This window comes from Rhinolophus sinicus, chromosome 14, assembly GCF_057876585.1.
Source record: "Rhinolophus sinicus isolate RSI-liver-muscle chromosome 14, RSI-T2T, whole genome shotgun sequence".
In the NCBI taxonomy this organism is placed as follows: Eukaryota; Metazoa; Chordata; class Mammalia; order Chiroptera; family Rhinolophidae; genus Rhinolophus; species Rhinolophus sinicus.
In genome coordinates, this window is record NC_142514.1 from 27,133,707 (window position 1) to 27,161,282 (window position 27,576).

The 27,576-nt window shown below is 38.2% G+C and overlaps 3 protein-coding genes and 1 long non-coding RNA gene across 6 annotated transcripts in view; 1 reads left to right on the plus strand and 3 right to left on the minus strand.

Moving 5' to 3' along the window:
* Nucleotides 1-27,576, plus strand: part of LOC109444872 (uncharacterized) — a 53,886-nt gene that overhangs the window by 1,167 nt on the left and 25,143 nt on the right. For all 3 annotated transcript variants that reach the window (XR_016018615.1, XR_012497154.2, XR_012497155.2), the window contains exons 2-3: nucleotides 20,740-20,832; nucleotides 25,837-26,627. This is a non-coding gene — a long non-coding RNA (uncharacterized LOC109444872). The remainder of the gene's footprint in view (nucleotides 1-20,739; nucleotides 20,833-25,836; nucleotides 26,628-27,576) is intronic.
* Nucleotides 1,798-8,472, minus strand: MYCBP (MYC binding protein). Its single transcript, XM_019726585.3, has 5 exons — nucleotides 8,316-8,472; nucleotides 8,047-8,119; nucleotides 4,482-4,530; nucleotides 4,111-4,240; nucleotides 1,798-3,021 (listed from the first exon to the last, which is right to left on the minus strand). The coding sequence occupies exons 1-5, from the start codon at nucleotides 8,397-8,399 to the stop codon at nucleotides 2,977-2,979; spliced, it is 381 nt and encodes a 126-aa protein (XP_019582144.1). The 5' UTR covers nucleotides 8,400-8,472; the 3' UTR covers nucleotides 1,798-2,976.
* On the minus strand, nucleotides 10,381-12,413 carry GJA9 (gap junction protein alpha 9). The gene is given in 7 exon segments (XM_019726581.3): nucleotides 10,381-10,547; nucleotides 10,550-10,947; nucleotides 10,949-11,085; nucleotides 11,087-11,474; nucleotides 11,476-11,615; nucleotides 11,618-11,832; nucleotides 11,835-12,413. Coding segments are annotated over 7 exon segments (1,548 nt in total). The 5' UTR covers nucleotides 11,938-12,413.
* RHBDL2 (rhomboid like 2) overlaps nucleotides 17,656-27,576 on the minus strand; it is a 43,218-nt gene continuing 33,297 nt past the window's right edge. The window contains exons 5-8 of the mRNA XM_019726583.3: nucleotides 25,222-25,322; nucleotides 22,714-22,774; nucleotides 18,683-18,744; nucleotides 17,656-17,890 (exon numbers count right to left, since the gene is read on the minus strand). Coding sequence (XP_019582142.3) covers nucleotides 17,711-17,890; nucleotides 18,683-18,744; nucleotides 22,714-22,774; nucleotides 25,222-25,322 — 404 coding nt within the window. The 3' untranslated portion in view covers nucleotides 17,656-17,710. The remainder of the gene's footprint in view (nucleotides 17,891-18,682; nucleotides 18,745-22,713; nucleotides 22,775-25,221; nucleotides 25,323-27,576) is intronic.

A 27,576-nucleotide genomic window follows, 5' to 3' on the forward strand; every position in this document is an offset into this window, starting at 1 on the left:
TCCCTGGAGCTTAAAAAGGGAACGATACAGGAGTAGTCTTCATCTCTTTAATGACAGCCCTAGATTGCAGTCTTCATTACCCACTGTCTGCTCTGCTTCACATTAAACACACTCAGTTCCTACAACTGTTCCTTCTACAGTGATGTCCAACAGAATGTTAGATGGCAGAAATGTTCTACATCAGTACTGGTCATTATAGTAGCCTATGTGGAATGAGCACTTGAAATGTTGCTAGTGTGACTGAGGAACTGAACTTTGGATTTTACTTAATTTTAATGGCCAGATGTGGCTATGACTACCATATTGGACAGAACAGCCTTATATTGTCAAATGCCCTCTCCCTATTGGTCACTCTCCTTTATATATATATATATATATGCATTTGAGTTTGTCAGCATCCATCAAATCCCTGGTGTCTACAATGCAATACTGACCAATACAGCTTTCAGGATGACTGTTTAGCACCTGGACAATATTTCTATTAATGCTTTCCAGAATGGAATTTTTTGTTTTATTATCCATAGAGTATAAGTAGTTCCCACTGATAATAACTAGAACTAGTACTGTCAGCAGTTCTAGTGCGTAAACTTGTATAACTGCATTTTTTAACCTAAATATAAGACTTAATCTTTCAGCTTTTTTATTTAGGCCCAGAAGTTCGGGTATTTCCAAGTTGTTAAGCATTTTCAAGCATGTTTCAATAGCCTATCAACCAGCCCTTCCAACTTTGTGGCACTTACAGATTTGGCATCACTACCATCTGACCCACATGTAGTCTTATACAATTTGCAAGATACCTTTCATACATTATATTTGATTTGTTCCTCACAAAACCTTGTGAGGTAGGCAAGATACAAAATCAGCACTTTATAGATGTTAGCTGAAGCACAGCAGGAACTGAATGGATGGGATCTATTTTCTACTCCATTGAGCCTCTTCTTGTATACTGTCTTCATCCAAGACCTTGATAGAAATGTTGAAGAAGACCTCCAGAGGCCAGGCTGACCCTAAATTCTTAAATAGCACTGACTGGTACAGCAATTTAGCAGGTCAGTTCCACCAAAAAGTGTGATTATCCAACCCATGGGTTGCCATTCTGTCCAAAAGGATGGTACAAGAGACAGTCACCTGACTACATAAATATTAATAGTAGTCCCATGGGAAAAAAATGCAAAGGAGGATTGGCTACCAGAAAAGTTATACTTGTCTGTATACACAAAGGGACTGTCATACCAACTGCTTAAAGAAGCCAAGTCTCCCTCTCTTCCAAAACCCCTATGGGGCCATATTTTATTATTCTTTTGACTTTTTGCACATCCTATCCCACACTGTAATTGCTTATATACATGTCTCATAACTAACTTCAAGTCATTCATCTTTATAACACCCAGTACTCAATACACTGCTGTCCATGTAGGAGGCACTCAAATTGGTAAAAGATAAACCAATATTCAAGTGTATGTTCTTCCAACAGTATCTGGCCCCCCTCCGAAAACAAACTTGTGACTAAAAGAGACCCAGACCATTACCATATTCCTGCCAATATGACTGATTAAAATGCCCTTAAAATTGGCTTAGTGACAGTTTCCAGCAGGTGCCGAGACTTTTGCTAGTTAAACCAGCTTTCATTGGATTGTTTTTTCTCTGTGTTTTGACCGAAAAATAAAGACAGGTTCTCTAACAATCTGGATAAGATGCATGAAATAGGACTACTTAATAATGTCAATCAGTAAGGAAAATTAATGATTTAGAAAACAAAACATCTTTTTAGGTGTTCTAAAAGAAAGGAGAAAGGACTAACAAACAAGAATATAGTGCTTTACCATTTACAAATCTTTCACATACATTCCATTTGACCCTCACAACAACCCTGTGAGGTAGGCAGCACACATATTCTTCTCATTTAACAGATGAGGAAAGTGAATCTCAGAGCAGTTAACTAATGTGTCCAAGGTTCTACAGTTAGTAAATAATTTGTATTAGCATCAGTCTTTGGCCTAAAAATTCAGCACCCAACTTCCCCTCATGCTTGCCCTACCTACTTCACAGGGATAATGAAGATAAAATGACTTCAAGGCTATAAAAATACTTTGAGGGAAAAAAGCACTATATAATTATACCCGCAAACTATAATTTTCCACGATATATGGCTCATTCCCCTTCTCATCCCAACTTGTGTGTGAACCCAGAATTTTATATTGCCTCTGTTCTGTGCTCAACTAAGCAACTAATACAGCGGAACAGTGTGATCCTGTTTAAAGTTATATAAATTACAATCAGGGTAACTGCTATTACAGCAAATTGAAAATCAACACAGAAAGGCCAATGTGCAAGTAGGCCCAATGAAGCACAGAGCAAGCAAGGCAACATTATCAGATAGGGCATGATTGCATAGAAGGAAAACATGGTATCAGAGTTCAAACTGGCACACACACGGGTATCTAAGGCAAAGTGGTGGCAAAGAAGAACTATTTGTCCCACATGATATAAAAAAGCAAAAGATTCATGGGAACCCATCCACACAGAAGCATCTGTCACACAGATCTCTCCAGCTGCCCACAGAGAATATGAACAGTATCATCTACATTTTAAAGCATGACTGTACCTGTGCTCATATCCTGAACTAAACCAAGAAACAGCTCCATGCTAACCTTCCTTGGCTAAAATACAACCAGTACCGTCATTCCTAGTCAGACTGAAAAACAGAATGTCTTTTAAAGTAATGAATTAGATGGCTGTGTTTAGAATTTTTTCAGCGTTCATTTTGGATTCTCCTGCTTTTAAGACTCAAAAAAAGTTATATTGAGTTTTTATTGGTGATTCTAAGTATATGTGTTTATAACAGTTAAAGTGTAATAGGTGAATTAAACATATTAAAAGAGTTCTATAGCATCTGTTCAGAAAAGATTATATACTATACAAACTATTCAAGTCATACAAAACCATTTTTCAGTGTCTTTTCAACTGAGAAGAATCCTATTCAGCACGCTTCTCCTCCTGAGGTGGTTCATACTGAGCAAGCTATAGGGCAAAGACAGAGGAGTTTAGGTGAATTTTAATTCTATATTGGGTAAAAAATGTAATGGTAACAAAACGAGTCAACTATTACTCAATTTTTGTCAGTAAGTTTGTATTAATATCCTATCCTTTTATAACCATTCAATGATTTAAGATTTAATACAAGCAAACCTAATGAAGGCTCTTTTTACATAAACTTTTACTATCACTAGGAAACTAAGATTTAATTACAATTCATGGCTACACTGCTGAAATATTTGACATGCAATAAGCTATATCTTCCCAAAGACGCTGTGGCTTATAATAAGGAACTTTCTTCCCCTCCACCAAAAGTTTACTGAACTTTCTCCTAAAAAGTAGAGAAAAAGAATTACATGACATGAATCTAGCAGTCAATGAAGAGCTGCTAATGTCTTTGACTTACAAGATGCCCAAGAGTTAAGTGGCATTTGCACACTATGGAATCTTGGTAATTTAAGATACTGCATTTTCTTTTATGTTAAGTTGTGGAAGAGCACTAGGCTAAGATTTGAGTTGTTCCATTTAGCTATCAGAGTTGTTAAGATAAAACACATCATGAGAAAGGCCTAGGGTAATGTAAAATGCATTGTGTGATTAAGAGTGTGGTAAAACCTCAAAGACTTAGAGTTGACTAATTTGAAATTTATGAAAATTCTCACGGGAGTTTAAACAAAGGAAAAAACTTCAGCACTAGACAAAATTAAGTGCAAACAAAATTTACAGAGGTACATTAACACATGACAGGGCCTCCACATTATGACTAGCAATGGCCCTTTACTGACCTACTTACATCAATTGCTTAAGACTCAGAAATCTCCATTTACTTTTATAAGCAGCATTAACCAATATTCTCTTTTTGTTGATGCAGGTTCCTAAGAAAATCTTGACCACACTTGGCTGTCCTATTTATAATTTATCTGTGGTTTTCTAAAAAGGGCATCCATTCAGCCTTGCAATTAACTGAGATTAATATTCACCTTCCTCCCTCCCCTACTGTCCATTTTAGTGAGGTTTTGATCATATCACTAAAGGTAAAATTATTTTTAACATGAATTCTTTTTAAAAATTTACCTTTGTTTTCAGTTTTTTATTTTCTTCTACAATAGCTTCATATTTCTCTTTCATTTCTGCCAATTCTAGGCGAAGCAGCTCTATTTCTGGATTTTCTGGGGTAGCAGCTCCTAAGTGATGCTTTAAAAAACTAATATTAAAGTTAAGAATTTACTTGAGCTGAATGAAACTAATGAAATAGCCCAGAGTAGCATCAATATCTCTGATCAGAGTCACCCCACCCTACACCCATATTTCCCCAGAGATCATCATCCAAAAACTCAAAGGAAAGTAACTTTGTCAATAATCAAAAGTATTTTAAACGTTATTATCTATGTGATCAGAGTTCCAAAAATAAGGCCTTTTTCTGACTTGAAAGATGAAAAGGATACTCCAAAGCACTATTAGGTTTCTCTGGTTCTTCATATAAGGCTACCAATACTGCAAATCAAAAAGCAAAAAAAGCAACAATTAAAGTCTTAAATTTGAATGGCTGAAATTGTATTCCATAACCCGGTATATATGCATATTAAGTGCCTATTATTAAGTGCCAAGCACATAGCTAGGACTGTCTATACTATGGTGAACAAGACAGACATGGTCCCTGCTCTCAATGAATTTACAGTCTAGTGCAAAAGCAAGGAACTAGACAAAAAAGAGTACAAAGGGACAGTACAGGACAATGGGTCTTGGGAGCACTTTGGAAGATCACCTAACTCAGCCTAAGGACACCCGGGAAGGCTTCCTAAAGGAAGGGAAGTAAGACCTGAGCCTGAGGTGATGAGGGTTGCAGATGGGAAGGGCAGGAGGCAAACGAACAACATATTGAGGAACTGAAATTCAAGTGTGGCTGGATGGAGTGTGAACCATGTGGCAGGAGTATCCACTGTCAGTGATTTACTGAAGAAGCTGGAAGGGTGGTCGGGGGCAGACAAGGGAGGATCCTGCAAGTTCAACAGGACTCTGATCCTAAGAACAAAAGGCACATAAACATTTTCAGCAGGAGAGTGATACTATCACTCTTGACTGCTGTGTGGAAAATCAACAAGTAGGACCAGAATAAAGGCAGGAAGAACAGTTAAGAGGCTAATGTGGTAATCACAGGTTGAAAAAAATAAGACACCTGCACTAGAGTGATAGAGGGGTGGAAATAAGGCAGATAAATTTGAGAAAAATTTAGGAGAGAACCAATGTGGCTATGGTAATTACTGGAAAACTGTGAATTCAAAATGTTCTTCAAGAATGAGTTTCATACACAACATGCTAAATAACCACCAACCAAAAACTTTACCAGTAATCAACATGCTCAAATCAATATTAAAATATTTTAGTGATTTCACATCCAAAAGCTCATGTCAGCACTACCTTGCTCACCTTCTATTGAACAAATTCCTCCTAGGATTTACTACTCAGATAAAAATCTCTCTAAACCAGTGGTTAACTTTTTTGTGCATGGAACCCTTTGAAAAATCTGATAAAAGCCAAAAATATGTAACTACACATAAAAAAAAGTGCATATCTAGACCCCAAGTTAAGAACTCCTGTCGTAAACCAACTTACATGCTTCCCTTGTATTTTTTAGTTTTAGTAACTCATCAAAATAATATAGACAGTATGTAAAAACTCAAATGGGCAGCTACTTTTAACACCTTAATTTGAGTTGATAGTTACTCTTCATCTCTAAATACACTTACAAAACTATTTTTCTGAGAAAATGTTTACACCACTACTACCCTCACCTCTTCCCCTTTTCAATGTTACAGTACCTTTCATTCTGTACTTACTACCTTTTTCTTTAAATTATATGCTCTAACTTCTGTTTCTTCCGTTAATTTCCACTGATCTCTATTGAGTCCTAATTTTATAAGACATGAATACTCTTATCCTGTCTTCCTCTTCTTCCCCCATCCCATTTCTTTCCATTTTTAAATTTCTGTCAGTGGTGCTTAAAAGTTTGATAATCACAGAACATAATGTAAATGTCAAGTTTCCTGTGTTTTTCTATAGATGGAATATACTTCCTTTTAATCAGACAAGAAAAACTCTATACCCGATGTTCCCCTTTTTGCCTTAGCAGCCAGGATTTTTAGAGGTTGACACAGTGCTCAAAATAACTAAAATACTTCTTCTTCCAAATGACTTATCATCTTTATCTGTAGACATCCAGTCTTACAGTGTTTTAATGTTAGAAGCAGTTTCAAATCCTCTTGGAAATAAGCTAGATAAAAATTATAAATTAAATCTATGTAAAGTACCTATGTTTGAAGCTGAAAATCAAATTTTAAACAGATCACATCAGTAGATAGTATGTTGTCTGATGTTTAGGAAACTGGAAATCTAGGGAGGTTGAGGGTTAGATACCAGTAGATAGGAGCAAGGGAAAAGAAAGCTCCAGTGGTTTCCAATCTCTCATGAAGTTAAATCCATATATGGCTACAAGGCTGTACATCTTCAGTTACGTCCCACAAGGGTCACTTTTCTGCCCTTTACCATTCTTTCACTCACTCCATCTAGCCATTCTGGCCTCCTTACACTTCCTGCAACTCTTGACATCACATACTATTTCATTCAGGTCTCTGCTTAAATGTTACTTAAGAGCCGCCTTCTCCCCACCCATCCCCCATACAAAAACGGCATACCCATCACTCTTTATCCCCTACTTTGCTGTTTTTATTCATAACACTCCTGGCTGACCCTATGCATTTATTATCTGTCTCCCCCAACTGTGAAATAAGCTCATTTAAATATGGGAATTTTTTTCCCCACTACTGTATCCCCAGTGCCTAGAACAGAGACCTGAATAAAATGGTTGATTAAATGAAAGAAATGAACTTGTGGAGTTTTTTTGAGGGGAGAGGGTCGATGAGATTCTAAATCTCTGTGACACTTCCAGAAACAACAAAGCTCGGTGCTTTCGTAGAGTAGTCCTTTAATGTTTACTGAAACTTATTTGCAAGGAGATAGGGAAACCATTACCTAAACCCAAGGTAAGTAGCAATTCAAAATTACCAGCCCATGCTTGGGAATTCAAAGCCCTGCTTTCTGCTAAGACGCCAGAATTAATTCTCCCACAATTTTCTCCTAACCCTTGCTTCTGGCCAAAGAGCAGTTACCAAATTATTTCCCAAACACTTACTGTTCTTCTCATGTGGACCCAAGTCCTCATCCCTGCCAGCTCTTCTACACCCTTGAAAGCCCCAGCCAATGAGTGATATGTAACAGGCATTCAAATCAACTGCTGAGCTAATGAAATAAGCAGTGCCCCAACTATCTCTTGGAACCCTCCAACTTCAAGCACCTTACTTAGATCTGAACCCTGGAGGAAGAGACATGGTGTGACAGCTTCCATTTTAAAAAATGAAAACAATATAACCATTTTGATGTGCCCTCAAGTTCCTTAAACTGTAATTCTACTGGAATTATGAAATCTGCACAAAGTAGGAATTGATATGGACTATGAAACCGGGGTTGAAAAGCCACAGCCTAAAAGACTATGATTCGCCTACTTCGGGGATTAGGCTCACTTAGCTACTTCATAGCGCACTTTCAAATCGGTAAATTTTCCCACTTGCCCTTTGTTCGAGGTTAAACGTTTCTTAACAGGAGTTTGAGGACTCCGCAGAAACTGTAAAGCGGGAGGAATTGGATCTCAACGTCTTTAGCAAACATGCCCACTGCGGCTGCTCGAGGCTAAGCAACGGAAGTTGGAGAGACTTTGCAACAGCTGCAACAGTTTCAATCCCGGCCGGGAGAGTAGTAGCGTGAGCGAGGCTACCCAATCCGGGCGGTGTCCGGCAACTAAGCGTGTGCTGATCCCCGCCGAACCCCGAGGCCCACCTCGCTGGACCCCGGACGGGTCGCACCACTACGCCCTCCATTCCCACGCCACGGCTTCTCGGGCGCAGCCCCGAGGACCACGACGAGGACACGAGGAAACATCTCCTAGCCCATGCTCACCCTTGGTCAGCGTGTCCAGCACCCCCGACTTCTCCAAGTATCTCCGGAACTGCTCGCGCTTCGAGTCGGCGGCCTGAGAAGACACGGCGGGTCAGTGGCCGAAACCCCGGGGGCCGGAGAAGGAAGAAGGCGCTGAGAGTCCGGCAAACCCCGCCTCCGCCTCGCTACCTCAGGCCCCCAAACCTGCGCGCGCGCCCCCAATCCCACCCGGAGCCGACCAGCGGCTGGCTACCGCCCGCACGCCCCCAGCCACGCCGCGCCCCCCTCACTTTGTAATGGGCCATAGTGACAGCGGCAGCGGCGTCGCTGGCGCCGGAGACCGTGGCTGGCGGGCTCTGAGCAGCACTGCTCATGCGCGGAAGGCCGCGCGCGCCTGCGCACTTGTGAACCACGGTCCGGGGTGGCCGGGGTGTGGCCTGTTTTCATGGCGACCAGGACGCTCTGGATGTCCAATAGTGAGCTGAGCCGAGGGAGGTTGCGTAAGCCCGCCCATCTGGCTACCCGAGCCTCACCTCTCTTTCCTCTTCCGGTCGCTGCCAGGTTCATTTGCTCGTCAAGAGGTGAGGTTTCGATAACTTGAGACAAGTGTCCAGGTGGGGCCAAAGATGGGCGTGGCGCCCAGGGACCGGGCCCGCGGAGCCCAGGAGCACTAGGACTACTGCCCGGGGAAGGAAGCCCTGACACGGGTAGTAGGCGAATCCGTTTCAACTGGGACCTCGGAAGCTGTGGTAACATATATGTGCTGGCTTCTTGGCTCTCATCCTGAAAAAATACCCAGACTGACGCAGGGCGACCCTTGGATTTCCAATGGCTTGAGGAGTGTGTTTAGAATCGTATGTTTCGGTTCTAGCTTTTACGTTTTGAGTTTTACTTGTTTTGTGGCCGACTTGATGTGGGCCTCTGTAGCGTGAACAGTGACGTGCTAATAATAGCTAGCACTATTGAGCGCTTACTGTGTACCAGGTACTGTATTAAACATATGTTTATTATTTTAATCATACTATACCTGTGGGGTAGGTATTGTTAGTAAAGTGGCGAGATTAGATGACCAGTTGTCAAGCCAGGACTCCAATTTGGGCACCAAATTCACGATGCTATAAACTGGTCAAAGAAAGCCACCAATCTTTTAAAGATTTTATTTACTAGATAACATTGTGATTATACACAAGACACATCAGATTTCAGTCTATAAGGGAACTAAGTCAAGTCCCAGGAGCAAACAAAATTTAACCGGTGTACAGAAATAAAAGATCAGTAACTAAAAGGAGGAATTATATACATTAAAAACAATCTGCTAATGATACAGGAGAGTTAGCATGTCCCTGGGTAGACAGGGAGGTCCCTGGTGGAATAAACAAAGACAGCCATAGTCTAAAACTCCAGGTTTTGAAATCACTCCTTTGCTCCAGGACATAATGTAACAAGGCCTTGAGATTAATCATAAAATTCCTTTTGGCCTGACAAATGGAGCAGATCTGATAGATAAGAGTGGGTTACTTTGCTAATTCCTTTAGGATGGGCAAGCAGAACAAACCTGGTAAATGAATTTCATTAGAAAGCGCCAGTTCCCTTCTTCAAACAGTTTCCTTCTTCAAACAGCTCCCCTTCCCCAAACAGACAAGGGAAGGTATAAAAGTTTAGTTTTTTAACCCACATTTAAATTCTAAATTCTGGTTTCTTCATGACAACTTTTGAGCATTTTCAGAAATCATTTCAGTAATATAATTATGAATATTTATGAAATTCTTATACTTTGCTAGGGAAGGGAAGGTATAAAAGTAAGAGCTTTTTGCCTCAGTCAGGGGCCACCCCCATTCGGGACCCCCCTCCCACTCGGGATCTTTGACTCTTTGCTTTCAATAAACTATCCTCTTTTTAAAACTCTTTGCCTCTCCTGGGACCGTGTTTCCATTCTTCGGTCTCACGAGACACGATCCCAGCCTACACCCAGAAACTGCCGGCAGATCCAACATCATCTACATCGTCTGGGGACTCACAGGAAAATATTCCTCCATCACTAAGGCTGCGGTCCCTTCAAGGAAAATCCTGGTTCCAATCCATTTAGCCTCAATTCTAAGCATATGATTTTTCCAAAATCAGTTTTCACAAATTCTAAAAAAACTAATCCTGATTTGGTAACTCTATGTCTTTGATTTTAAAACTAATCCTTCACAATTCAGAATTTGAGCTGTTTTCTCTTTTTTGAAATGAGTTTGCAGGTGTCTGTCTTAGCGGCTGGTCTTTAGAGCTGCCCTTATGTTTTGTCTATGCTCCACCCACCGCTAGGCTACTTCTATAATAATATATGCAGAATGTCTAAAATCCAACAGTTGTTCAGATCTGAAGGTCAGTGGGAGCCTGCCTACTAATGAGGTTGTTTGTCAGTAACACTAAATGATTTGGAGGACAAGCGGTAGGATTATTGCAGGTTCTGACCAACTCAGATCCACAGGACAAGTCTCCCGAAGAATTAGGAGTGTCTGGAATGTCAGCTGGTTGAAGTCTCCTTGTAAAGGAAAAAGGGTTCTGATTGTGCCCTCTCTGAACTGGCCCTTGAGTTTACCTTTAGGAAGTGACGCCCAGTTTTCATCTTCTATAGAGGGACTCCATGTAGCTCGAAGCCATGTCGGTTTCCCAGCGCAGTTAGCTGGCAGGAAGAAAGCCGTTTGGGGTGACTGCCCCATATGGTTGTTCAGAGCTACAGTAAAACCTGGAATAGAACAGTGACCTCTAAAGTACTGGTTCCTTTTGTTGTCTTTGCCATCAATTTCTCTTTTTTCCCTTAACTGGTTACCATTAACTTCTTTTCCAAATATTTTATGAGTGTCTTCAATAGTACTTGAGCTGATGTGTTGAATATGACTACAGGTAGTACTAAGTATGCACATCTCATTAGAAAGCAGTTTCCTGTTCTTCCAGAATGCATTTCTCATGATTTCCATTGTGATTGTCAGGATATGCCTGAAATGCAGATGAATTTAAACGAGGGCACACTGCGTGTGTTTGCTTTCCCACTAACACATTATAATCAGGTGCAGAAAGACAGTCGCTTCAGTGAATTTGCAGATGTGCTCTGATATTTGGCAAGATTTTGTTTTGACTTATTCACATAGAATTCATTATGCTCATCCTTCAATTTATATTGTTCCCAAAGCCCTCTTTTAATCTTTTTAAAGCCTAGATGGAAAATTTCTAGAACATTTAAGAAAAGTGAAACAGTGGCTATGGATTGCATAAATAATAGGAATATTGTCTTTTCTGTTGGTTTTGAGACAAAGCAATCAATTATATTTGGACATGGGTGGCCATGGCATTTAAATAGAGGCTCTAAATGAACTCCATATAAAAAATACTGTCCAATCATGAACCCAATTTCAACTACAGAGTGAGCTAAAATGTGTCTCACATAAGTGCAAAGCAAGGTTCCTGAGTGGAATCTTATTTAATTTCCTTTGCTCCAGCTGATAAAGTTCTTGCTCTAATATCCTCCGATTCCCAGACATTTCAAACTCTACCCTCTCCAGTTCTCCTCTCAGTTGAGCTTTCGCCCTCTTCCTCTCTTTCTCCCTCTTCTTCTCTTTCTCCAGAGCCTCAGTCGGTACAAAGCATGACCCATGTAGACCAGGGATGGTGAAGACATAAATACCACCTGCAGAACCCAGTATCTAATGAGGGAGATAGGAAAGGCCTGATCATAGCATACATTTCTGCATCCAGGTTGTTCTGTATTACAGATGAATCCAGACTGCTCATCATGCCAAACATTTTCAGCTGCTACACCCAGACAAGCATTCGAAATATGAACAGGATGGTGAGCCAGACCTTTCCAGTCATGGTGGAGTGGATGTAAACTTCCTCCAGAATGCCTCCAAGGAAATTCCAGTCCCCCATGTTTATTTAGTTGGCCATCTTAAGTCTGAACCCCATCAACTAGAAGGCAGATAAATTCTTCCATTCTGACGGGGGGGCGGGGGGGTGCTATATCTTAAAGCAAACCTTTGGCCAAAATATGAACAAAGCATCACTCTTCAGTGTGCTGGTTGCTTTACTTTTTCCCTAGAGTTGTGATAATCTCTTACCAAGAATAAGATGTCAGGAGCTTAAAAATCACTTCTGTTTAGACCTCAATGCAATGAAAAAAAACAAAAACATGATACCTGGGGAGGGATGTATGTAAACTCTATGAAGAATAGAACGGTAGGATTCCCTATAAGAAAGGAGTCTTCCTAGCTGAAGTTTGTTGTTTTATTTTTTAAAACTCAGAGCTTTTGGAGAGGTTCCTAAAAACTACTGATTTGTTCTTACAAACCTATTAAGATTATTTTATATAAAAGTTATAACCAAAGTCAATGATTTTAAAATCTCATTTATACACAAAGAAAAATAAATGTGTTTTATTTCATAATTCAGTAAGATACAGCATTTAATGAAACCAGAGGAAACATCTGGCTCTGCTATAGGAATTCAGATTAGTTTTTTAACCCACATTTAAATGTCTAAATTCTGGTTTCTTTATGACAACTTTTGAGCATTTTCAGAAATCATTTCAGTAATATAATTATGAATATTTATGAAATTCTTATATTTTGCTATGAAAAATATTGTCTTTTTTTAGAATTAAAATCTGCTGATATATTTTAGTTCTTACTCTATTTCATACCTAATCATTTATACAGCCTGCCTCCTACAAATTAAAAGGTGCCATTAGGAGGCTTAGACAAAAAGTGGTTCCAAAGCCGGTTTAAAATAATTTTTTATTGCCCAGGATATTTTTTTTCTTATGGCTTGTGGTGTTTTTCTTGTTTTGTTTTGTTTTAACAGGACTTTATTGGGGAACAGTGTGAACTTCCAGGGCTTTTTTCCAAGTCAAGTTGTTGTCCTTTTAATCTTAGTTGTGGAGGGCAAAGCTCAGCTCCAGTTCCAGTTGCCATTGTCAGTTGCAGGGGGCGCAGCCCATCATCCCTTGGTGAAGTCGAACGGGCAACCTTGTGGTTGAGAGGACGCGCTCCAATCAACTGAGCCATCTGGGAGCTCAGTAGCAGCTCAGCTCAAGGTGCGGTGCTCAATCTTAGTTGTAGGGAGTGGAGCCCACAATCCCTTGTGGGAGTCGAGGAATCAAACCGGCAACCTTGTGGTTGAGTACCCACTGGCTCATGTAGGAATCAAACCGGCAGCCTTCGGAGTTAGGAGCAGGGAGCTCCAACCGCCTGAGCCACCGGGCCAGCCCTTGTTTTCTTTTTTAATAACTATAAATTCAAGCTTAGGGAAGCTTACCTTTGTCTTGAAAGACAAAACAATGAAGCTTTTATGTGATTTGCTAAACTGATCTTGTTTTAAGAGAGAGATGGTAGTTATCTTGCAAGAGTAAAATTTATGCCATGAATGATGCAGGTCTAAGTCTAAAAGGAGACTTAGGTGGTAGTAAAAGGAGACAATAGCATTGTTGACAAAATTATGTACTGGTGGCATTTGCAGAAAAGAAGCCCTTGCAAATTTCTAAACAACAGTAAACTCTGTTAGGAAATTCTAAAGTGTCTTACAGGCCAAAAAGGGAATGAGGTTAGTAAAATGCCTCAACAGAGTTTGAATAAAATACTAAATTTGAGATTTACTGGAGCTTGGATATGTAAAAATAGGTTGCAAGTTGGTTCATGCTTACAGTGGTCTCAAGTTCACATAATACTGTGACAATACACCACTTCACAGGTCACACACTTTTCCAGGGACTTTCTTTCCTTCTACTGTAAATTTTTATCATCTTAAAATGAACTCCAAAAATTCTCAACTATCTTGTACTACCAGGATGTTATTATATATTACTTTGAAATAAATGGAACATTGGTGTGATGGTGGTATTATAGAAATTTTCATTCTAACAGTTTTTGACCTATTTAAGACATGTAGCTTGCATTTGTGGAGGAAGCGTTGGGGCAAGTTGTAATTTACATGCTTGGATTATCGGCCAGTAGGTTTTATATTAAGGTTGATATCCTGGGATATCTAAGAGGAAATATATCCCAAAGAAAAGGAAAAAAACAATGAACGTATTCATTCACTTCATTTAGAATATAAATGTGTGTCCTGTAGAAAGGGAAATGTTACACAATCAAACAACATACGGGGATACTATAGCTACAAGATACGTACACCACAAAAATCCAATGAGGTAGGTATGTTGCTTCCCTATTTTACAGTGAAAAAACTGAGCACACCTTAAATTACCAAGGTCACACAGCAGAACTGGCATTCAAATTCAATCAATGTGGCTTTAAAGACAGCTCTTGTTTTACTAAACTGTTATTTTTTCCTCATTAAGCATTTTTTAAATTTGCATGAAAGAGATATTAAGAAGTCATGTTTTCTCTTAAAAAGTTTAATTATTTAAATAGTGATAGTTTTGATTTTTTAAATAACTTGTTCTAGAGTATGTTTTAAAGCTTTATATAGTTAAAAAGACTTGCAGAAGCATCAACCTTCTAAAATTTAGTTGTATTCCTGAGATAAAGAATATGTCTACTTGATTTGATTATGTTGGCAATAATATACTCAGACCCAACAATCCAAAGCACTTTAAAGTGTAAGCACATATTATTCATGATAGTAATCACAATTATCAATGCATGACTATATTGTACATAATAAGTAATAGTACATCCAGAGTATGGTACGATGCAAACAGTAGAAATAATAAATATATACTAATATAAAAAGACATTTGATATATTGTTTCAGTGACATTCAGGTTATAAAATACAGTAGTATGGCCCCATTATTGTAAATTCACTTATATGTAGAGATGCATACAAAAAGCCTAGAAGGATATTCATCAAAATGTTAACTGACAGGAGTCCACCATCCTCCCAGAATGCTGGCATTTTAAATAAACCTGCTTTTCATTCCACCAAAAAGAAAAAAGAAAAAAAAGTTAACTGATTATCTCTGGGTATTGTCACACTTGACTTAATTTTTATGTATCATGAGCACTTTACTTTTCTATCACAAAAAGAAATAAAAGATTTTTTTTTCCTTAAAGGGCATAGTATTTCCTGAAAGAAGAAGCAGTATTATTTCACTACAAATCTTAGGTTCTAAAGCTTTCATAGCAAATGATGTGAATACTAGTACTATACACAGATACAGTACTATAAAATTCAAAAGCAAAAGATAAAAACATTTTAAATGACAATTAGCTAAAACATAGAGATTAACACAAACCTTTCTTAGTTTAGATAAATCTGAAGCAAATCATGCTTAAAAGAAGTTATACCACGCCATCTTCAACTTTGTTTTCTGAGTTTGTCCCTTGGCAGGCAGGGGTAGAGCAGATTCGATTCAGTTTCATGTAGTGAATGGGTCAGCCACCAGATAAAAACCATTTCCCTTTCAGCTCTTTCTTGCTTCTGAAACAGCGCTGTCCAAAAACCTTTTTTGCAATGATGTTGAAATAGACTCTGTCTGCGCAGTCCAATAAGGTAGTTGCTAGCCAGCCACATGTAGCTATTAAGCACTCGCAATGTGGCTTGTGTAACAGAGGAACTGAGTTTTTAATTTTACTTAATTTTAATTAAAATTTACAGAACTACCTGTGCCTGGTCGCTACTTTATTGGACAGCACAGATGAAGATTACTTGCAATATTTCTAATCATAGCACAATTTAGAAGGTTAAAGTTATGAGCCCCAAAGTAAGCCAAATAAATTGTTCCTCTTTCATAAACAGATGTCAAATTTAAAACACCAGGAGATGTTTGTGTGCTCTTTTTTAATGGTAGTTTTGCCCACTGGGGAACCCAATAAGATAATCAGTTTTTGGTCATGTGAACAGTTTCTAGTACCAAAAAAAATCTTTCTGACTAGACAATAACTTCTCAGTCATCAGTCTTAATAATCAATGAGTCACATCCAATTTCATAGTTAGATGAATCCTGTTGCTCTGTCTAGTTTTCTATTATTAACAATTATATTATCCTTTAGGTCATTAAATGTCTCCTCAGAGCTAGTGACCTGGTAGATTGGCCATGGCAGATAAATATTTCCTCATCTGCCAACGAATAGCTACTTTTCAGATTAAATACAAACATTTCATCAGGGGAAATTTATAGTACATATACATTCGTATTTGTATAGTTTATATTACATAAATTACACATGTTTAGTATACATTATTAATAAACTTGAAAAACACTAAACCTCATTAGTAGAAAAATACAATTAAAATGAAGTATTTTTTAACTATCAAAATGTCAGTTTTTCAAAGGTTTATGATACCTGGTTTGGGCAAAGTTATGAGAAAACTGTTACTCTCATATACTGTAGGACTATAAATGCATACAGCTATTTTTTTTAATGTGTTTAAAGTCCACCAATGTTAACTCACAGTGACAGGGATAAAGGAAAATACTTTAATGGTTCAAAAAAATAATGCTGAAAGCTCTTTACAAAAGACTGAATGCAAAAGTAAAAAGTGTACATACCGGTAGTTGTTTAAAAAAGGAGTTTTAAACATGTTTACTTTCTATGCATTTTTTAATTTGTTATAGTAAATTAATAAGCATATCAAATTTTTAAAAAGGCAGTTTAAATTTATCAAAATTGACATAGCATTTCTGTTTCTAGATGCTTGAAATATTCATTCATTCAGCAACACATACTTAAAGACACACTGAACTTTCACATAGCATTGTTAGTAGTAACATAAAATCAGCAACGACTGAAGTGTCCACTAGAGGAATGGTTAGATAAACTACAGTACATCTTTATCATTCAACAACTCAGAGAATAAAGATCACTATCTCTGTTTAGTAACAGAGAAAGATCCCTACATCACATTATAAAGCAAGGTACAGAACAATATATGACACATGACCTCATATATCCTGGACACAGTGTGTACTAGAAAGCCAGTTGCAGGTTCCTTGGGATCCTAGAGAAGCTATTAGAATCTTAAACTAGAAGTCCAGAGAATTCTGTCTTCTATAAGGTATTTCTTCTCTTATAAGGTATTCCTGGTGCACCCACAGAAATGTTTATTTCTATACTCCATGATACTCTTTCAGTATTGAAAGACAAGTATTGTTAGACCAGAAGGGGAGGAGAGTATGGGCTTTCAAAGTCATTACCAATCTTTACGTTTTGCCCCCTCTTAGAGAAGTTACTTGAATTTTTAAGAATATTCATGTCCTCTCTAAGATACAGAGTAATAGCCACCTTTCTGGGTTGTTAAATAGATTAGCAATAGTGTATATAAAGCACTTCAGTGATCTATCTACTCAGTGATCGAAAGTGATTATCAATAGTCTGACACAGGTATGAAAAGTTTTTATCAGCTATCAAGCAATTTCTACAATGTATCCTCCAAGGAGAGCAAGTCTCTTTTAGAGGGTTTGTACATGCACACCATGTGTCTAGGAAAGACCCAATCTTTGTTTTTTATTGCCCTTCCCTTTTCTCTTTTCTTCTTCCCTCCCCATGCTTTTAGAAGCGCCTTGCCTAAACCCCACATCCCTTTGTTAGCAGTCTGAAACTGATGACTTCAGTGGTGGTTTGCCTTCTTTTTAAAATTGTTAGCATTAGCTGGGACCGCTCTGTTTCTTTATAGAGTTCTTCAGTGGTTTTTTTTTTTTCCCCAGATGGCTTTTTTAATAACTGGTTTCTATTAGGAGCAGGTCAGTTTGCTGGGGATAGGAAAATATTGAAAAACACAGCAAATACAACACAAGCTAAATAAGCTGCAATTGCTATCCAAAACCGTGGATCTTTCAGCAGCGCCTTATCAAAGCAGCTAAACACAGTGTAACCAATGGACATTCCAGCAAATCCACCTGCAATGTGAGCTGTAAAAGACACCTTGGGGAAAAAAGGGGGGGGAAATGGAAATAAGAAGAAAATGCTAATTACGTATTTCAGTTGCATCTCTCTTACTAAACAACAAATACCATCACAATCACACAAGAGTCTTAAAGGTTTGAAGAACAAGGTGATCAGGCAAAAGACACACAAAACTGCATGTGCACAAAAAGATGTTCTAAAACGTGCAAAGCTAAAAAATGTCATTTCACCAACTCTGAGTACACAAGACAGAGCCATTGTTTCTCATTCTTGTTCGTCATCATATTTTGGATGGTTTTCTATAGTACCAACCAAGAGAACAGAGTTGGGTTGCATAAGGGATCTCTATACGAGCCTAGTCTGATCCCATATAAAATGTTAGAATGAAAGCACAGGTAAATACAACCCACACAAATACTCAAACCACAAACTGCCAAATTCAAAGATGAATTTCAACAAAATGAAATCTTTGTCAGTTTTCTTTATATTATAAATTCATCTGGACCCAAATTGGCATTGCTGTTTTCCAATGTTTTATATTTTCTGTGGGTTGTGAAATCCCTTCTATCCTGTTCTGGAATAGCTGGCAGTATAGTATGGCAGGTGTAGACTAGTACAGCCAGTGGTCAGGGCCATGAGAGCTAAGTGAAAAGGACAACCCAAAAGTCTGATTTCCTCAGGAATTTTCTTCCAAATGGAAATTTGATTGCCCTAAATCACAGAATTGTGGCCCTTATTTAATGACCCTTTTTAGCTATTGATATGATAGGTAAACAAATTTTCATTAAAAAGATAATAAGCCAAACTCACCGGTGACCCATTTGCAGGGACAAAGAACCGTCTGTAGAGAGCGAATCCCATGTCTGACACAACTAGAAGGAAAAACAATCTGATGAAGCCCCAAGGTCTCCACAACAGTGCACCAAATGTGTTTGGTTTCTCTCTAATAACAGTAGCAGCTAACATGTATTAGACCAAATTCTGTGCCAGGTGCTTTTCATATAAGAGCTTTGCGTGTATTAACCTTGTATCATTAATCCTCACAATGATCTTATGAAATCGGTACTATCGTCCCATTTTGCAGATTTATTCACCCAACAAATATTTATTATCATCTATGTGCCAGGCACTCTTCCAGGCAATGGACAAACTGCAATGAACAGATCACATACCCGTAGCCCTGCCTCAAAGCTGACTAGTTGCAGGAGACAAGCAAACAAGTAAAATATAAGGTGTGTCAAATGGTGCTAAGTGCTATGGAGAGATACAGAGAGAGGAAGGAGAATGGGGGACGCTGGGAGTAGGGTGTGATTTTTAATAGAGTCAGGGAGGCTCTCACTGAGAATATGACGGCGGTAAGGGAGCAAGCCATGCTGAAGTAAGAGTCTTCCAGGCAGAGAGGAGAGCAAGCACAAAGTCCCTAGGGCAGGAATGTGCCTGTTCTGCTTGAGGAATCCCAAAGCAGCTGATGTGGCTGGGTAGGTAGTTTACAAAATGCAGTTCCTCCCAAGGTGGCAGCATAACCTGGGAATTTATTAGAAATTAAAAGTCTCAGGCCCACCCCAGACTTCCTGAATCAGAAACTCTGAAGGTGAAGCTCAGTCTGTGTTTTAACAAGACTTCAGGTGATTCTGGACTACCGTTAGGGATAAAATGATAGGTGATGAGCAGGGGACAGACCATGGAGAGGTCTTATGGGTTACTGTAAGGACTTTGACTTTTATTCTGAGTGACAGGAGGCCTTTGAAAGCTTTTGAGCACAGGCGTGACATGATCTAACTTATGTTTTTAACATACCATCCTGACCGCTATATAGGGAATAGATAATATGGGAGCAAGGACAGGTGCCGGGAGACCAGCCAGGTTACTGGTACTATAGCATCCAAGTGAGGAATGATGGTTACATTTTATACATAAAGAAAGCAAGACACTGAGGTTAATAATTACTTGCCCAAGGCCACACAGCTCAGAGGCAGGGGCAGGATTTGAACCTTAAAAAGTCTGGCTCCACTCTCATCCACACACTAACTGCCTCTAATTACAATCAGGAGGACTGAAGATGGGCCAGGAAAGGGAATGAGTCCACATTCTCCAGCAGAGCAGTGAGAGCCAGAACTTAGACATTCTTCGAATAAGTCAGATCTGTGATGTGAAAGGAGCCTGTGGATTTCTTGGCTTAGAAGGACTCCCGTGCAGCACTTGGAAACATCTTGTGCAGCTGTCACATTCCATACCCATCCCCCAATTCCCTGTGCTCTGCTTAGTGAGCCACTGTGACATAGGAGATGGAAAGACCTAGTCCTTGCCTTTGGGAAAATAGCTTCAGGACCACATGTCCTGGCGACTTTCCTTTTCAATACTACGATATTGACGTGGAAGTCACTGGGCGGGAATTGAGGTCGCGGAAGTAACCAATATAAATTTAATTGGAAATGACTATTACACAAAGTTCTGGATAAATGTGGCTGTATGGTATTTTCAATCATTTGCATGTTCTGGTCCAGTGTAAATGACACAGAAAGATGGAACTACGAAAGTATAAGAAAACCCCTGCCAGAGAACAGGGCTGACTTATTGGAAACAGTTACTCTGATCTAGTCTTCCAGGGTAGGAGGCCATGTCTCAAAAAGTCTTTGTCATGTCAGTATCTCCATTTCTCTCTGATCTTGCCCACTTCCGACACCACTGCCTGGCTCTTTGTACTTCCTAGGGGAGTTTGCTTCTTAAGTTGCTGCAGTCTCTAATCTGAGACATGTCTTCCCACCTAAAAAGAAGACCTTCTTCCAATAAACTGAATCATTGTCCTCACTAAAAACTTGACACTCATTTTAAAGAAGTTGACTTTATATGGATTTTTTTTTTTTCAGGATGAAAATGTGAGATTTCCTTAATGTTTTCCAAAGGGTAATCTCAGTTGCTTCATTAGAAAACACATCCAAACAAATAAATGCTTAATGAAGGTAAGTCCTTAAGCCCAATTGTCCTTCACAATTAAGAAGAATTTTTACATCTATATATCTTTATAGCTATACATTTTCCCAAGAAAATATGTTTAAATTTAAAATGTACTTATATTGTATTTAATCTGTTGTGTGTTGTAACTGTTCTTATTTCAATAGTAGGTAAATCAGGCCAAAGAATTTTTAGAAATGACGTAGGCCAGGAAGTGGGGAGGGTTGATGGTTAGCATGTGTGTCCTACCTCTGTTCGAAAGTTACAATAAAAGCACATCATTCAGTGGCTTTATTACTTACCTTAAGAATGACATAATGTTACATAAAGTGTCTTTGAAGAAACCCTGTGCACGAGGAAAGGGTTTTTACTCCAACATTGAAGAATATTAAGAGTATAAAAACAATTTCCCCATCAAGGGTTTGAGGCTTATTTTATAATCAGTTATTCATAATTACCCAAAAGAAGCACATTGAAGACCCAGATAACTTGTGTAACAACATTTTTCAGTCAAAGGACTTGTTTGTCCATTGGTTCTGGTTGTGACACTGAACAACTCAGGCGGCAGCTCTACTCCCACAGCATTTCTCCTACATAACTAACTCCCAGATATTTTCTCTCCTTTCTGGGCTGACAACTTTCCCTCACTTCTTGGATTTCTTTCTTTCCTTTTTTTTTTTTCAAGTGTGTTTTTCCAGGACCCATCAGCTCCAAGTCAAGCAGTTGTTTCAATCTAGTTGTGGAGGGCGCAGCTCAGTGGTCCATGTGGGGATCGAACCCGCAACCTTGTTGTTAAGAGCACTGTGCTCTAACCAACTGAGCTAACCATCCAACCCTTGGATTTCTTATACAGAAGGGAAAAAAAATCACATAGAGTATGGTACAGACTATAAACAAGTCACTCATTTTCTCTCGAGATGAAATATTGTTTTTACAGTTAAACTGTTTACAAACTAAATTTAATCTCTTTCCTCAGAAGTAGTTGTCCCTGTTCACAGTGTTGCTAATTGAACTCTTGATACCAATTAGCAGAATCATTTTTTACCATGTGAACAGCCAAAGTCTTTGGCTTTATCAAGTGTCACCTCTGTCTTGACCTTCAAGTCTGACCTCAGAGTCTGACCCCAGCGTCTGTCCTTCTCCCCACCCCCTCCGTGTGGATACAGCTTGAGCTGGAGCAGCACAGGGAACACAAGTTACTGGCCCTACCTTTGCTTGTTTTCTTCCCCATGTGGCCTGCCGCCACCCAAAAATCTACCCTGACTTTCAAACTCAATTAAAATTCCATCTCCTCTCTAGATTGAACACTCTTCCTAAACTCCTCCAGCATGTAATTCTCTATGGTAGGTCTGGGAGCTGTCAAAAGCCATATTAGTCATCTTCTAGTTCCCTGACCTCTCATTTCCTTCTCCTCCAGTCCCATCTTCAATCCTCAGCCACCACTCCATGCATATATCCTAGATCAGCTTTTTTTTTTTAATCTGGAAATGTAGAAATTGAGAAAGAAAATAGATTATAACATTGGTTTTCAAGCTTTCCCTTTCCAGAAAAAATCATATACAGAAACCAATGTATGAATAAGAAAAGTCCAGTATATAAAACATAAATGAAGCTATTGTGGTTGAAGTGGACAGAGTGCCTAGAGCTCTACTCTTTTGACTCCCCCAACTTCAGAAAAAAATTAAAAGCAAAAACATGTTACTGAGGTACCCCTAAGAACCACCCATGAGGGGTGAAAACCCCTCCTTTTTCTGCTTAGGGCTGTGGAGCTGATACTTTTCTGACTCTAGGCTAGCAATCATCCTAGATTTAGTGTTTAGGAAGCTGAGACCTTCTGAAGGTTGAACCAATAAAATTGAAGATGTGAAGTGTTCACAAAACAAACTTACTTATAAGGATGATGATCAGTAGTCGGACAATTCCCAAGGCCGGGATCATTTCTCGAAAATTCTTGTAAAGAGATAAATAATAACAAGATAAGCTGTCTATTTGCAAATGAAACCCCCCACCATACGGTGTTTCCCCGAAAATAAGACCTAGCCGGGCAATCAGCTCTAATGTGTCTTTTGGAGCAAAAATTAATATAAGACCCGGTCTTATTTTACTATAAGACTGTGTCTTATATAATATAATGTAAGACTTGGTCTTATAATAATAATATAATATAATATAATATAATATAATATAATGTAATGTAATGTAATGTAATGTAATGTAATATAATATTTTATTATATCTTATAATAAGATATATTAATTTTTATATTAATTTTTGCTCCAAAAGACTCATTAGAGAGGGCAGACGGTCGGCTCGGTTGCTTAGAGCACGAGCTCTGGGCATCGGGGCTGCCAGTTCGATTCCCACATGGGCCAGCGAGCTGCGCCCTCACAACTAGAATGAAGTCAACGAGCTGCTGCTTAACTCCCAGATGGCTCAGTTGGTAGGAGCGCGTCCTCTCAACCACACGGTTGCCGGTTCGACTCCCACAGGGATGGTGGGCTGCACCCCCTGCAACTAACAACGAGACCTGGAGCTGAGCTGCACCCTCCACAACTAAGACTCAAAGGACAACAACTTGACTTGAGAAAGTCCTAGAAGTGCACACTGTTCCCAATAAAGTCCTGTTCCCCTTTCCCAATAAAATCTTTAAAAAAAAAGATGCTTTCGAGCTGATTGCCGGAGTAGGTCTTATTTTGGGGAAATACCGTTACTCCCTCCTCATCTGCTTTTTCATTTAAAATAAAGTTTGAGTATCAGATATTTGCAGAACAAAGGACTGGTGTAATAGCTGTTTTCAAATGTATTTGGAGAGTACTACGCTGGTGAACTTTGGAGAACAAAATGAAACATGACATTTAATTCCATGATACAAACTAGGCACAATTTTATGTTAGAAAATAATCTAAATATAAGTAATATAAAATCAACACTTAACATGAGATAGATAGATAGATAGATAGATAGATAGATAGATAGATAGATAGATAGATAAACACTGTCAAACTAAGTCTGATGAAATAGTTCCAAGTTTTTTTGGTTAATATTCATTTGATACTTCTTTATCATCTTCCTGGGTAGGAGTTAGGAAAGACTTAACTAAAATTTGAGTGTTACCTTATTTTTTTAAGATAATTTCAAAACAATTTTAAATGTTGGTGGAAAAAAAGTTTAATTTTAGCTTTGAAAAATCTCAGTCCAGCTTGCAGTACCCTCATGTGTTACTAGAGAACTGAGTCAGAAAGACATTTCCACTTTAATCCATTGAGTTTCTTCTCCCTTCCCTTTCAAGTTCTTAACTCTCTTCCCAAAGAGTAAAGATGCTGGAATAGCCGTGTTTATTCTAAATCAATTATTTTCAAACTATTGTGACCACGACCTATAGTAATAAATAATGTACGTAACAATCCAGTACACACATAAATCAAACAGTATTTACTCTTATTACACATACTACATACTGAAACTTTTTCATTTTTTCATTTTTGTTTAATTTTTCACAACTTTTAAACTGAGTTCACAACCACTAGTGATTGCAACCCAAAGTTTGAAAACTATTTTTTCTAAATGACTTTTATTTTTTAAAGAGTTTTATGATTGCTTCATATTTTTCCTTCTACAGTATTTTAAAAGTATAAATATATAAATAAATATAAATAAAATATAAAAACTTTATATTTTAAAGTATACTTATGTAGTTAAAGGCTTAAGAACTAGCCAGGATTTTGGCCTGTTTTGAAAAGTGGTTGGCATTCTCACATACTATAGCATGGGAGTATAAAATAGTATGCAATCTTTGGAGGGCAATTTGGCATTAAAATCTACTTCTAAGAATTTACCTACAAAAAAACCACACAGCTGCGAAAACATAAATATAAAAGAACATTCTTTACAGCATTATTTGTAAATGAGAAAAGCTGGAATCACCCCACATTTTCAGTGAAAGATTAAGTAAGTCAGGATATACCTCTATAGAGCAAGCTGTGGAGCACTTGAAAAGATTGAGGTGGATTTCTATGTACTGACATGGATAGGCAGATGGTCAGGATACTCAACGTTAAGATGCAGAACAATATAAGGGTGGTTCCATTTTTGTAGTATTAATGTTGGTAGGATTTTGAATACATATAAAAAAAGGTCTGAAAGGATGTATAACAAACTGTTAACAAATACTATATTGGGGATTTTGACTTCCTGTTTTTCAAATTAAAATTTTATTTAGTATTCATTACTTTTGAGATAAGGGAAAAAATAAACATAAAATATGAAAGGAAAACTCTGGTGGTAAAAAGGAAGATGAGTGCTCAGTTAATATTTAAAAATGAAGATTCCCTAAATCAAATACCAGTTATTGTTGTAAAAAAGAAAAAGTCCATAGATTCCATTCCCAAAGTTCTTACCACTAGAACATTCATAAAATAGCCTCCCATCAAAGCATAGACTCCTCCTGAAGCACCCACAAGATATTTGAGTGGATCAAAGATGGAGCTGGCAAGAGATCCTAAGGAAAAAAAACACAAAGGATCAGACATGACTATAAAAATCACGAAAGATAAATCTAATCTAAGGTAAAAATTTGTGAATCTTGGGCCGTTATCATATTAACAAGCAACGTATTCACTTTGTCCCTTCTATACTATAAAAGTATAGCTTTGTGGATTAACTACCTCAATTTTTTTTCTGAAACATTAAATGTTCAATATGAAGACAGTTTAACAGTGATAAGAGCACACAGACTCTGGAGGCAGCATTGCCAGCTGTGTGACTTGAGCAAGTTTCTTAATCTCTCTGTGCCTTAGTTTCCCTGCTACAAAATGGGAATATTAATAGAATTTACTTCAGTAGGTTGTCAGAGGAGGTAAATGAGCTGATATGTGCATGATGCTTAGAACACTGCCTGACATATATTATGTACTTGTTAGCTATTGTTTCAAAATATCCCACGTTTAGCCAAAACTATCAAAATACCAGAGACATACCAACATTATATTATCTAATGGCTTGCTTTCTCACAGAGTCAAGATGTGGCCTCAGAATCCTTCTCAACATGCCATTCAATCAGATTCACCAAGCAAGATGAAACCTATTTGCTAACCCAATCTCAGATTGCCTGAACCGAAACAAAGCTTTAAAACCACTCTAAGACATTCTTTCTATACTGCTTAGTTCTATTACTTAGTCTCTTGCTTTCAAGGCCCTCTTTCATTCCTTAGGATACAGTATAATACCTACTTTGTACAAAGAAGACAAAGTGTCTGACTTTAGGAATCTTACAAATGGGTGAACAAACAATTATAAAATGCAGAATATAACAACTATGATTTTAAAAAAGTAATAAATTTTCTATGGAAGCACCTAGGAAGGAATGACTTTCATTGAAGAGAAGTGGAGGCCCTGCTACTCTGAGAAGGATGAGATAGCTTTTTTAAAGAACCTTTAACATTTGGACAGGTAAAACAAAGAGGAAGAAGGTATTCAGGACTTAGGGATATGGAAAAGCAAAGCATAGAAACAAAGGTACATGGGTGACTGAAGATCAGTGAGAAGTAGTTCAAAAGGATTAGCGCAGTGTTTCTCAAATGTTAACCTACAGACTAGGGCTAACGTGGTTGCATCTTAATCATGAGAAATTTATTTTTTAGAATACAGATACAAATGTACACTCTGGCCATGATGGAGATCCAAGGATAAGATTTACCCTCCCACCTGAAATAACTAAAAGCACTGGAGAAAAATATATGAAACAATAGCCTTCAAGATACTGGACATCAGATAACAAAGGACCGTGAACCCTGCAAGACAAAAAGTGAATGAGTTGTCTGATTGCCCAGTTTTCTGCCTTAAGAGAGATTTCAGTTTGCAGTGCATGAAGGGGGAACCTGGATAGATCTCAGCAAGTTGATGAAATAGAGTTTAGAGTCCAGAAAGACCTAAGCAACTAGAGTTTGAAAGACAGAGCACCAGAGAGGACAGAGCTGCATAGAGAACACCAGAGAGGAGCATGTGCGGAAATTATCAGAGCCAAGAAAAGAGTCACCAGAAAGGAGTAGAGAGAAGAGTACCTTTTGCTCACACTGCACCAGAGAAGCTAAGTAACTTTTCAAATAAGAAAATTCATAATTCATGGGACATTGAGTAAAGTACACAGGAAGGTCCTACACCAGTTGGGGGGAATAATTAGCACTAAACATGACTCAAAAACATTTCAACTAACAAATCTTACCAGAAAGGATCAAACTGCTTCTAAGTAACTGAGTTTCAAAACAAATCTAAGGAATATTTATAGGAATACAATGCACCATCCAAAGGTAAAATGTCTAGCATCCAAATAATAATTGCCAGAGAGGCAGGAAAATGACACATAATGAAGAGAAAAATCCATTAAAACCTATCCAAACTGACACAGGTGTTAGATTTAGCAGATAAGGACAATAAATATTACAACTATATATGTTCAAAAGTTAAATAGAGCCATATAGATATAAAACAGACTCAAATCAAACTTCTAAAGATGAAAACTATAATGTCTAAGATGCAAAAATAAACTTGTTGAGATTATTGGCAGATTAGACATTGCTGAAGAAAAGATTAGTGAACATGAAGACATGGCAATAAAACTGCCCAAAATGAAACACACAAAGAATATTTTTTGAAATACATACAGTAGCAATGCGCTGTGGGTCAATTTCAAGCAGCCTAAAAATATGTAATTGGAATCCCCAAAAGAGAGAAACAAGGCAGGTACAGAAAAAAAT